The sequence below is a fragment of the Populus euphratica genome, unplaced genomic scaffold, assembly GCF_000495115.2.
Source record: "Populus euphratica unplaced genomic scaffold, PopEup_1.0 scaffold277.1, whole genome shotgun sequence".
NCBI lineage: Eukaryota > Viridiplantae > Streptophyta > Magnoliopsida > Malpighiales > Salicaceae > Populus > Populus euphratica.
In genome coordinates this window covers 40,582-53,320 of record NW_011500109.1, presented here as the reverse complement: position 1 = coordinate 53,320, position 12,739 = coordinate 40,582, and the positions used below count along the sequence as shown (strand labels likewise).

The window sequence follows — 12,739 nt, the reverse complement described above, 5'->3', positions numbered from 1 at the left end:
GGGTTGACCCAACTCAATCCAATATGTTTTTATTTTAATATAAAAAAATATCATATTAATTTGTTTTCATCAAATCATGTTTTTATATGTCATCTCGGTTGCTTTTGGACATTTAAAATTAACCAAGTCATATTGGATTAGTTCTCACATAATTTAGATTTTTTTCCATTAAAAAAATATTAGTAATATTTAAATATTTTTTTATGTTCAAGAAAAACTTAACATGACCCGTAACATAACGCATATGAATTAACTAATCTTAAACTATAAAATGAAGCAATTTCTCCTATTCTTACAAGATTTGAACCTAAGATTTTCGAGTGCAAACTATATTTATGGCCCTTGCTACGGGACAATATGGTTAAATGTTTTTTTATCAAAAATGCTAAGGAAAAAAAAATTGAGATATGAATCATTAAATTAATTAGTAATTTAAATAGTACGAATAAAAAATACAATCAATAAATAAATTAACAAAAAAACAACAATGAAAAAAGTAGTAAAAAGAACCCAATATTAGTCCATATGAAGTATAGAAAAACCCAATATTGAAGGGAAAAATTACAAGAAAAAAAAACTAGTTAAACCAAGTTAACTCATAAACTTCATGATAAATAGATATAAAATTGAGATAATCTTATAAAAAAAAGTATAAAAAAAAAACCACTTGAAAGGAAAGGAAAGGAAAGGGAAAAAAAAGTACGAAGTTCAATTTTCAACACATCAAATGTTGAATTATAAAATTAAAATAAATAAATTGAATAAATGATAAAAAAAAAAAACAAGAAAATGTTGAATTATAAAATTAAAATAAATAAGTTGAATAAATGATAAAAAAAAAACAAGAAATTTCACAGAAAGACCTGAGATAATCAAGTCATTTTCAAGATCAATAAGAAATTTTACAAAAAGCAAGCTAAAAAAAACTCAGTCTCCAATTGAATAAATATTAAAAAATAAAATAGAAAAAAAATTAGCTTAGATAAAGGGGAAAAACCAAATAAACCTTTAAAAAAAATCACAAACTTAGTCAAATCTTTAAAACCTTGGATTCAGGTTTAATTAAGAAGTCTATTACAAGCTAATTTAAAAGTATCAATTGAAAAAGCTTGTCAAAGTTAAAAAAAAAATTGACAATAAAAAAAATAAGGATAAAATCTGATAAAAAAAAATCAAAGAACGGTGAAATTATAAATAAAAGCAATAAAAAAAATAAGGATCAAATCTGATAAAAAAAAAAATCAAAGAATGGTGAAATTATAAATAAAACTAATTTAAAAACGATTTAAAACAAAACAAATAGCAATAAAAATAAGAGGAACCAAATTTGAAATATAAAAAAAATTAAAGAGTGATGAAATTGAAAAGGCAAACTAAATTTATAAATTATTTAAGATAAAAAAATTATAATAAAAAGAAAATGAACCAAATATGAAGAATCAACAAATTAAAAGGTTATTCTAGAATTTTGAAGGGACTGGCATAAAAGTACAGGTAGAGAGATAAAGAATAAGGGAAAACATGGTTGCTGACACCAAACCATCAAGAATTTTGAAACAAGCACCACTCATCAGGTTAAGACACTGAAACCTTTCAAATATCATTCTAGAAGGCAGTATTTGATAGTCGAAAAGCCTCGTATCTTTCATTCGAACAGCGCATAGGTTGTCTATACAATGCGTGCAATGTAACCTTTAAATTTATAAAAAAAAATGTAAAAAAAAATAAAATTGTGAGAGAGTTAAATTGATTTTGTCTTCAAGATATCAAAATAATTATACTATTTTGAAGAAAAATATCAAAATAATTATACTATTTTGAAAAAAAAAAACAAAACATCTATGAGTAATAAGTATTATATATTTTTATTTTAGAATTGAATTAGTAATTTTACAAGAAAAAAATAATTAATCTAAGTCCATTTAATTTGTAAATGACAATCATGCTAGGGCAATTTCATCACTTTAATGAATAGTGATATGTCATGTGACTGCAATATCTTCATTTTCTTTTAGTGTTTTTTTTTTAGTTTTTAATTTTAATTAATATCAATTCACTCGGTATTTGAACATTATTCTAACTTTGAGACCTCCAAGTGGAAATCTAAACTCAATCAAGTTGTGAGGAAGTGCTTAATATTTTGTTGAGACAACAGAAGAATTTTCCCATTAGTTCCTATCGAAATCGAGACATTTTCCTGGACACAAGTCCAAATGATTAAAAAAAAAAAAAAAACTCTACAGTAGTTCACACTATAATTATAACTCTGCATTTTTTGACAAGCTGACTGTTTTAACCGATAACAGATCCTATTTTTCACTGTAGGAGTTGTGTCCTGCCTTCCACTTCGTCAAGAAAACAACAAATAGTTAGTGATTGTGTCAAATGATTGACATCCAATGTTGAGTCCTCATTTTTCTGTCGTTTCTTTGAACAATTTCTATGTTTAGATTGGTCTGGTTCAACCCAAGGATATCTGTGGACAAATAGTTGAGAGTTTTCGGGTGATCCGTTCCTATTCCGAGTTCATTGGACGGCCTTAAAAGCTGAAGACGTTTATCATCCCTTTAAGAACCCAACTCCTTTTCCTCCCAGTCATCCTCGTTCAAAATTACAAGGCTAGGATCCAAAACACACTCCCACCAACATGGCTGATGAAAGGCCTGAGCTGGAGCGCATTTTCAAGCTTTTCGACTTGAATGGTGATGGCCAAATCTCTGCAGCAGAGCTCGGCGATTGCTTGAAGACCCTCGGTTCAGTCACAGCAGAGGAGATCAAGCGCATGATGGCTGAGATTGATACTGATGGTGATGGATTCATATCATTCCAGGAGTTCTTAGATTTTGCGAAGGCTAACAGTGGCCTGATGAAAGATGTTGCTAAGATATTTTAATGTTACAACATATATTCTTTCCTTTTCTTTGCACTGTTATTTTTTGCTCGGGATGTAATGTAGTTCGTGATTGTGAAAGGCAGAGGCTAAGTCCATCTGAATTTTGATTGACACGGACTTGGTTTGGTAGCTACAAAAACGTCTTTATCACCTGATGTTTCTATACGAGCAATTTGATGTCTTGAGTATTCTGAATGTGATAGCGCAACAACAACGCGGTTCTGTGGTAAAAAATAGACGTTGCCCCTTGCATGCTTTCTAATCCCCACTAAAATATGGCCCCTGTTTCAGAACATTTTAGATACACAGAAAAAAATGACCATAGTACCGTTTTATGGTCATAGGATGTTCAATTCCTTGGCTATTTACTAAAGTGTGATCTTCCAGTTCTGCGGTCAGGTGGGAAGATCATCCAAAAACCATATGCTGGTATTCAAGTTATGGCCTCGAGAATTCAGAATTCACATTTCTTGATTCAGACTTGTTTTGTTCCACTTATTCAGGCCACAACACACACACACACAGAGGCACAAGCGATAAATGCATACATTCAAGCTTTTCTGCAATCAACAAGTAAAGAAAACAAGTCAAACTGCATACTGTGTTTAAGAAAATATACAATAAGACGTCTAACCTTGAAATGAATCTATTACTCAGGATCTTTAAAATCAGAGAGGGAAGATAACTAGAAAATGAGCACATTGCTTGGAAGAATATAATATTAGAAGTCTAACCTTAAAATCATGTTTGCCATCGAAGCTGAGGCAGCCAAATGGAAGCTATTTACACAATTCTCAGCAAATTATTTTTTTCCTATTTACTATTTCAACAATCCTTTTGATTCTGATTTCTAGGATTCTCTCTCCAAGCAAAAACACCAAAAAGAAAAATCAGAAAGTTGAATATACCATGTTTTTTTAACGACAATAAAGGTGGTCATCATCCTCAAATTCTGAAACTCCTAACATAGCCAAAGCTAAGTGACTGTTCATCTCACTTTTTGTCTGCTGTAGTTGATGGTAACAATCTATAATCCCGGAAAAATTGGATTTCTTCCTATTTGAGTAGATTGGCTGTTCTTCACCTCTCAATATGCCAATAATTTCGTCTATTCCTGGTCTTCGAGATTCTTCATTGCTTATGCAGGCAGCGGCAGCCTGGATCATCTGGGTTATTTGAGTTGTATTTCTCAAAGTGCATTTTAGTCGTGGATCAAGCAACTCCTCAATGGCTTCCTTTCCCTTCTGCAACAGGGGTTTAGCCTGCAAAAAGATTGCAGAGTCCGTGATGTCAATTTCACATCCAATAATAAAGGCACAAACTTCATCATGCTGTGAACAAACGGCCAATATCTAAGATAGAGCTGTTTGCTACTTGCTCAAGTCAAAATGATTTTTCATAATGCAATCAAATCCTAATATGAGTGACCTTGTTGGCAAAGCAACAGCACATGGTTTTATTAGAGATTGAAGGCAAACATCATAGCGAAGTTTAACGTTGATAGAATTCTTCAAAATAGTAAAACCATGAGACAGCAAAATAAACTCATCCTCCACATGATGCATCAGCTAAAAGAAATTTGGTCAATTTGTGCATGATTCTGGGGTGAAAATTGCATAATAGCTCATGCTTTGGCTAAAGAAGTCGGAGAATTGAGGTGGAAAGTACACTAGAAGGAATTGATAAAGTCAAGCAAAAGCCTAGAATCCTAGACGCCAGTATCATAGCAGTTTCACTGCCAATCCATTTCCCAAGGACCAGCAGAGAAAAAATGATGCATAAATCCCCGTTCATAGACCTAGAGGATAGAACAATGCCATCCTAACAAAGCAAGTTATATTGCTTAAAGTTTACAAAGAAACGCTATTTGCTCAACATCTGATTCAAGTCTTGACCTAATCTATGGCATTGAGTAACAGAAAGCCCTATTTCTCCATGGAAGCTTATAGCAGGGCCATTCACTCATACATCGCAAAGTCAAAGGGACTGATGGAAAGTTAAAAGGAAATTAATTCAGTAACCTACCCATAGGACCAAATTCTCTTCCCCCAGCGGCTTCCTTGCTTCGATTGGCTTCCTTCCAGAAATTAGTTCCAATAGGACCACACCAAAAGCGTACACATCGGTTTTATCAGATATTTTCCCATGCTGGAAATACTCAGGAGCCAAGTAGCTGCACATTTAAGATTTATATCAGCAAATGAGGAAAAAACAAAGAATAAATTTGTTGAACCATTAAAAAGAACATATATGGTTTCTTTTCTCATAAGTTTGTTGCAGTTCATACCCAAATGTTCCCTTGACAGTTTTACAAAGGAAAGGGACTGAAGGTGCAGAAGTCCAAGTAGCCAAACCAAAATCACACAACTGCAAGCATAATTGTCATTGTTTATCAATAAAAATAACATGCATAACTTAAATTGATTCTGAATACCATAGAACCACTTAAATAAGAGATTGTAATCCATGAAACAAGCCCTTACCTTCGGAACTTTCTTGGAAGAAAGGAGTATATTTGAGGGTTTAATATCTCTATGAACAACACATCTTTCAGTTCCATTATGCAAATATGCAATTGCCTGCGCAATTCCAAGCGCAACCTTATATCTCACAGACCAGGGAAGGCCTGAAGAACCCTTAACTCCTCCCTTCCCTTTCTTCTTATCTACAAAAGGTAGAACTCCAAAAATTAATAAAATTCAAAAATTAATAAAATTCCAAAAATTCAATCAAATTTCAAAATCCCAAATTAAAGAACAAGAAAGTATACCGTGCAAGTGGCGCTCCAAGTTGCCACCAGATACATATCTGTACACCAAGAACAAGCCCTCGTCTGGATCAATACAGAACCCGACAAGAGGCACAATATTTGAGTGGTAAAGAGAACTAGCAATCATTAATTCTCTACAAAATGCTTTTGAAGCCTCTTTATCCTCCTTGTCTAATCTCTTAATTGCCACAGCAGTCCTCAAGAACCCAACTTTACCTCTAAAGACAAAGCTCAAAGCTCCCCTTCCCAAAACTCTACCTACCCATCACAACAAAAATAAATCAAAATCTCAAAAAAGAACCAAGCTTTAAGATTCAAAACAAAAAACAGAAGTTACCCATTTCTTACCTTTTGAGAAATTATTAGTAGCAGCAAGAATTTCACTATAACTGAATCTGACCAAAGAATTTGCAACTGGAGAGATACTTCTCTCAAGCGATTGAATTCTCCTCCATTTAAGCTCTTTAGCTCTAGTCTCATTCAATCCATTGTCCAAATTCACCATCAAAACAGTAGCTGAAGAATTCATGTTCATTGACTCAAGCTCAACTTGAGAGCATAAACTGGACCTGAAAGAAGAGTGAACTGATTGTGGATCAGCATTTGTTAACTCTGCACTACCACAGCCACCAGACTCTGCCAACAACCATGCCTTGTTGTGCTCTAAATCTGCGTTCTTCTTATTACTTTCCTTACTGGTTTCATCACTCTCATTTGGCACTAAACAGGCCAAACCAAATTGCCAAAACATTTTTGACCAAAAAGCTTTCATTTTTCGCTCATAATCATGCTCAAAGTATTGGTCTTTGGCTCTGAAAGTAGCAGTGGACAGATCATCACTAGTAGAGCTATTTGGTGGCTCTCCTGTGTTTAAACAAGAACCTTCAAGGAACCCCATTTTGAAACAGATCTCAATGAATGCACAAACACCCAAAAACCAGAAAAGAGAGAATATAAAAAAGTTAAAGCTGATGTCTCCTTTGCTTCAAGGGTGGTGGAGACTTTCCCTTACATATAGACTAGAGAGAGAGAGGAAAGAAACAGATTGACTTTAATGGTTTATGGTCCTTGTGTACATGAATTAATGTAATGTATGTATGTATGTATAGGTAAAGCCTTGATTAGTTTAGATTAGAGGGAGAAGGTGGAAATGAAGGAGAGAGATGAATGTGTATTTTCCTTGAAGCTTAACCTATAAAAATGAAAAGGGTTTCATTGGGGTTTGGTATTAGTTGATGATACTTTACTAATAATTAAGAGAAAAGAAGTTCATTTTTGTAGGGAAAGAAGAGATTCTTCCTGCTGATTTAGAAGCGGACAAATAGCACCCACAAGTACAAGCCTTATGCATCATTGGATGGAGCTAAATAAAAAGAATACCATTAAAAGAAGAGAGGGTACCAAGCAGGAAGATTGTGGGTTAATGAGTGTTTTTTCAGATTAGGTTGAGAATTAAGAATGATCAGCAGGCAACAGGAAAGAGATATGGGGCAAAGGTGTATTATTGGGTGTTATGTTATCTGTTAAAAGAGGGAAATAAGAGGTGAAGCTTGTGACTTTATGGGGTTTTTCATTTTGTACGGGAGAATGAAAATTCAGACAAGAAAAGAAATTGATTAGGACATAAATCATACCAAGGATTGCTTTGTAGTTTGGTGGCCATCCAAATGTCTTGCCAACTTATACCTACCTCTTTTATTAAATTTATTTTAAAAAAATTCAGTTTATACTGTCTTTTCAAATCATAATTAAAAAACTATTATGATGTAAAACACGTATTAAAATTATATTTAATATTATGGTAATTTTTGCAGGTATAATTTTTTTAAAAAAAATATTTAAAGAAAAACACTTTTAAATGTGATTAAAAAATTAAGTTTTAAAAAAAATCTTAATGAATAAAAAATAGGTTATTTTAGATTCAATAAAATTGAGATTTGAAATATAATTATATATTCAATATAAAAAACAAAAGTTATTTGAATAATAAAATTTTTTTCTCTTTAGTTAAATAATAAACAAAAGCTACCATTACTGAGCATGATAGTATAAAAATCTGACATTGGTACGTGAAAATTGCTAGAGAAAGAAAAACTTTACATTTAAATCTTTTGCTCGCTTGCCTGGAGTAAGTTATAAATTAGTTATTTAGTTTTACGAAATAAATTAAATAATCTCTCTAATTCTAAAAAGTAATTAGCTAGTCTTTTTAAGATCATGTTTAATTTAATATTACTTTCTCCTAAAAATATTTTTTTCATGAATATTTTCATATTATCTATTTTGTTTTCTCTATTTCTTGAAAAAACAAGTAAATTGGAAAATAACATGAAATGGATGAAAATGGTTGGGTTACGAATATATTTAAAAATGAGTTAATTATAATTTACTCTCACAGTCGAGTTGACATCAAGTTTTGTTTTTTCAACCTCATAAATCTGAAACTATTTTTAATTTGGAAAGATGAGCAGTTTCGTAGTTTGTCGTTGATTTGTTGGGTTGGGACCCAATATCTCACGTTATTTGCTTTCGCTTGTTTAATCAACGGTCAAGAAATCTTAAAATAACAAAATAGAGAGAAAACTTCAAGGATGATGTGGATTTTGGCATGGCTAAATGAATAGTACTTGATGGCTGTTATGGTTCGAGATAATTGGAATATAAATTATATTAACAAGTCGACAGATTCTTTAATGATTAAGTTATTATATATATATATATATATATATATATATTGACATTTACAAAAGAATCAATTGACCTGGTTTTATGAGTGGAAAGGTTTTTTCCACGTGATTCATTTGTGATTCTATATTTATTAAGACGCAGCTCGTTTTTTTTAAAAAAACATTTATAATAAAATTACTTGAATATTGTTTGGAAAAAAAAAACACTTACCTATGACCTAGGAGGTTTTTTATTTTAATTTTTAATTTTTTTCAAGCATATTAACTCAATTGCTTTTAGAGTCTAGATTCTCCGGGATGGTTTTAAGAGATTTTGTGTAATTTCATAAAGGTTTTTTCATAGTAATTATTTAATTTTAGGAGTGATGTGGTAATTTAAAAATAAAAAAATTATTAATTTATACTTTATACATATTTGTTGCTTCGTTGCTTTTAACTGGTGTATGTAATTGACTTAAGGAATTAAAAAAAAAATTTCCATAGTGTAATTGAATTTTCCACAACATCCTGATTCTTAAAAGATAATGTGTGTTGGTTGTTTCTCATTAGATTATCTCCAATAATATTATTTTTTTTTGCATTTTGCTTCTCTCTTCTCCCTTGAAATTTGCACAAACCATTTAAGATTTCATGGTAGTTCCTTCAGCTGCACGTATTTAAGTGTCGAGCTTTATTCATTTAATTTGCAATATTTATTTTTTATTTTTTTTATTTTTTTTAGTTTTATGCTTTAATATAAATTTATTATATTTTGGGTTTTTAATTTTGTTATTGAATCTTTTTTATTTCTTGATTTTTTTTCTTGTTCCTTTTGTAAAATTTCAATTGTTTTTTATTTCATCATTTGATAAAAAATAATTATATATTTTTTTTATTTTTTTATTTATTCCTTATTCTTTTGGTAGTTTCTTCTTTTAATTATATTATGAATTTAATCTTTTGGTAGTTTCTTCTTTTAATTATATTGTGAATTTAATTTTTTTTTAATTTAACTCTTCAATCCAAAATTATTTGTCTTCTCATTTGTTTTTTTAATTTGATCATCATTCTTTTAATAATTTTTTTTCTTGGATCCTTTTATGTATGTGTGTGTTTCAATTTCATCATTTGACATTTGATTTATTAAAAATTAAATTTTTTTCAGGTTTGATATTTCTAACCACATGGCTCAGGTCACGACTTTCATAAGCTAACACGGGTTAATATTGTTTTTTTACTTATTTTCTTTTTTGATCTCATTACTCGACATTGATTTTTTTTTTTTTATCAAAATAGGTATTATAGTTTTCTTCATTTACCTTTCTTCCATATATTATTTTGATCTTATAACCTAACTTGTGATTTTATAGGTTAACCGAATGGACTCACATCTATTTTTTGGCTTTTAATTACTCTTTCTTTTTTTGAATCCTTTTGTGTGGTTGGATTTTATTTTTTAATTTTATTTTTTAATATTTAATTTGTTAAAAATTAAGTTTCATAATATTTTTTTTTATATTTAGTTCAAGCTTTTGCCTAACTTATTGGTTGACCCAATTTAGCTCATCACCAAAAAGATTGGAATATGATGCCATTCGGGATAGAAATATTGGATGTGACAAAGTTAGCTAGGATTATGGTGATAGTTTTGATTGGTCCAAAATAAGGTTATCTAATTTGATAATTATGATTTTGGTCATGCAAGTGTAGACTCGATACCTAATTAGGACCAACCAAAGATTAAGAGGGGATTTAGTAATGTTTGAAATTATAATAATAGTTATTTTTTAAAGTATTTTTAAAAAAAAATATATTAAAATAATATTTTTTTTTATTTTTTAAAATTTATTTTTGATGTTAGTGCATTAAAATAATTCAAAAATATAAAAAAATTATTTTTTTCAAAAACACTTTTTAACCACAAAAACAAACATCCTTTTAAAATTCTAAGTATGATTGCAATTATTCTCTCTTTTTAATGGAAAGATGATATGCATGACACAATTTCAATGGTTAAGTATAGATAGAGTAAGAGATGTGCAAACTTGCTTTAATGGTGATTGTTGTTGTTGTTATTGTTTAAAAAGTGATATGTCAAGAATACCATTAAGATGAGTAAGTTTAAGAGAAAAAGATTTGCTGAAAAATAGGTTTCATTTTCATCCAATATTGTATTTCCTATCAATTAAGTCCTACTAGAATAAATCAAATTTTATGAACATAATTTCTAGAGAAATTTGAACTTTTTCAAGAGTAAAGTGTGTAATAAGTGTGAAAAAATATGCATTGTAGCTAATTGGTTAGTTACAAATAACATCGATTTTATTAATGTAAAATATATTTATTATTAATAAAAGGTTTTATTTATCTTTAATATTCAATTATATTTTATTAATGAATGTAATGTTTGATTAATGGATCTAGAGTAAAAATAAAATCCATGAAACAAAAATATTTTGCATAGGAAATTATAAAGTTGTTGAAATTATAAAATTCATATTTCTAAATATTATTGGTCAATATTCTATTTAGATTAGATATTAATTAGATCATGTTTCTTCCTCTCTGAAATAAAGCAACTATTCTTATAAATTAAGGTATGAATGACACATGGAATTAATATTCAAATATTTATCAGATGATATATACATTAAACTGATCCGCTAAAGAATTTCATAGAGAGATATCACCCATGTTTATAGAAAAGCTCATGTAATATTGTGTAAGTGATTCATAGATTTGAGATCACTAAGTTATCTTATATAAGGATGCTTTGTTTGTAACCACACATTATCATAATCAATGGTAATAAACAAGTAAATATTAAATATAGCATAAATTATATAAAGGTATTTGAATAATTAAGAAAGAATTCATCACCTTGGATGAATTATGAAAAATATTTTATTTTTTCTAAAATAATATTGATTGTGAAATCCTTGATCATTATGAAATGAGTTTTGAAAAAAGTTTTAAAATCTTATTCAAAGAATGAATAACTATAATTAAAAATTAACATGATTTAATAAATGAAAGGATAATGTCTAAATCAGAGCATTCATGATGAATGAATAATAATTACATTAAGAAATTGATCACTAAAAGGTTAAGTCAAATGACATATAACTTTTTTAATATTTAGGGGATCATAACAAATTATTAGGATTATGACTTATATTTTAGCTAACTTATTATGAGATTTAATGAGTTACACATATAAAAATTATTAGTTAAAAATTAAAATGAGATGATTAATCAATTGTGATTTTATTATAAATAAATTTTAAAAATTAAAAACTAGAATGTAATTAATATAGAGGATTGCAATTCTAGAATTAGAAAAAATTGATTAGAAACTTGATTGAATCAATTTATAAAATTATTTTAAAATAATATATGTGATCTTCTTTAAGGAAAAAATTATATTTTTCCTCTTTTAAGGTTTTTAAATTTCTTTATAAATAGAATGTTGTGTCTTTTATTATCTAAGGTGAAAGATTACAATACAAAAACACCTAAAAAAGGAAAAAGCTAGCTCTATAAGGTATAACAATCCCTCTCTACTCAAGAGATTTATGAGATTTCTCATTGGTGGTTTATGTGAATAATTGTTAGATTGAAAATTTGAATGACTTGTAGTTTGCAATAACTTAACCTTCAAGCAACTATCCAAATCTAATTAAAAAAAAAAGTATATAATCTTTAGGTAATCTTTGTATAAATCCTAAACAACTCTAGATCAATTTACCGAGATTCTTGAAACTCCTAAAAAATTTAAATTTGTTATTTTTGTTGCGTGTATATGTTTTAAGAAATTCAACAATAAGATAGTTTTGATATAGATTATTACATTTTAAATATCATCTCTTGATATAATATTGTGCTTCACAACATTTTTCTCAATAAATATAGTTATATATCATTTTTTTCCTTGTGCCCCTATTTTTGTAATTTAGTTTTGTTTTCTCTTGGCAAAACCAATCACAAATGACTCATTTATTTTAATTTTTTACTTTGTTTTTGTTTTTTATTAAAAAAACAATGGTTTTTTCAAAGGGTTGATGCTGAACCTAATTTATAGTTTAATAATATTTTTAAATACAACTTTTTTGATCACATTTATATAATTTGGTTAATTGTTTTTATGTGTTGTATACATGAGAATGTTGTTCCTTTTAATAAATCGGATAGCATCAATATTAAACGAACTTGGAAGATCAAATTGATCTATTAATAAAAAATAGAATAAGAAAACTAGAGAGGGATCTAATTGGTGAACTATAAGTTATATGGTTGCATTGAAAAATATCCAGAATTTATTCATATAATGAGAGCGAAAACTTGGAAGCAAATCCTATATAGAGTTTATGGACGCAATTTTGTTTTTGTCCAATTTATAAGCTATAAATT

At 28.8% G+C, this 12,739-nt stretch overlaps 2 protein-coding genes across 2 annotated transcripts; one reads left to right on the top strand and one right to left on the bottom strand.

Moving 5' to 3' along the window:
• Nucleotides 1–2,378: 2,378 nt before the first annotated feature.
• Nucleotides 2,379–3,088, top strand: LOC105109694 (polcalcin Syr v 3-like). The gene has a single exon (XM_011004477.1). The coding sequence runs from the start codon at nt 2,648–2,650 to the stop codon at nt 2,891–2,893; it is 246 nt and encodes an 81-aa protein (XP_011002779.1). The 5' UTR covers nt 2,379–2,647; the 3' UTR covers nt 2,894–3,088.
• A 428-nt stretch (nt 3,089–3,516) lies between these two features.
• On the bottom strand, nt 3,517–7,176 carry LOC105109693 (serine/threonine-protein kinase CDL1-like). The gene is made up of 6 exons (XM_011004476.1): nt 6,012–7,176; nt 5,664–5,921; nt 5,377–5,558; nt 5,181–5,260; nt 4,919–5,066; nt 3,517–4,155 (listed from the first exon to the last, which is right to left on the bottom strand). Exons 1-6 carry the CDS (start codon nt 6,559–6,561, stop codon nt 3,811–3,813), a joined length of 1,563 nt encoding a protein of 520 aa, XP_011002778.1. The 5' UTR covers nt 6,562–7,176; the 3' UTR covers nt 3,517–3,810.
• Nucleotides 7,177–12,739: the final 5,563 nt, after the last annotated feature.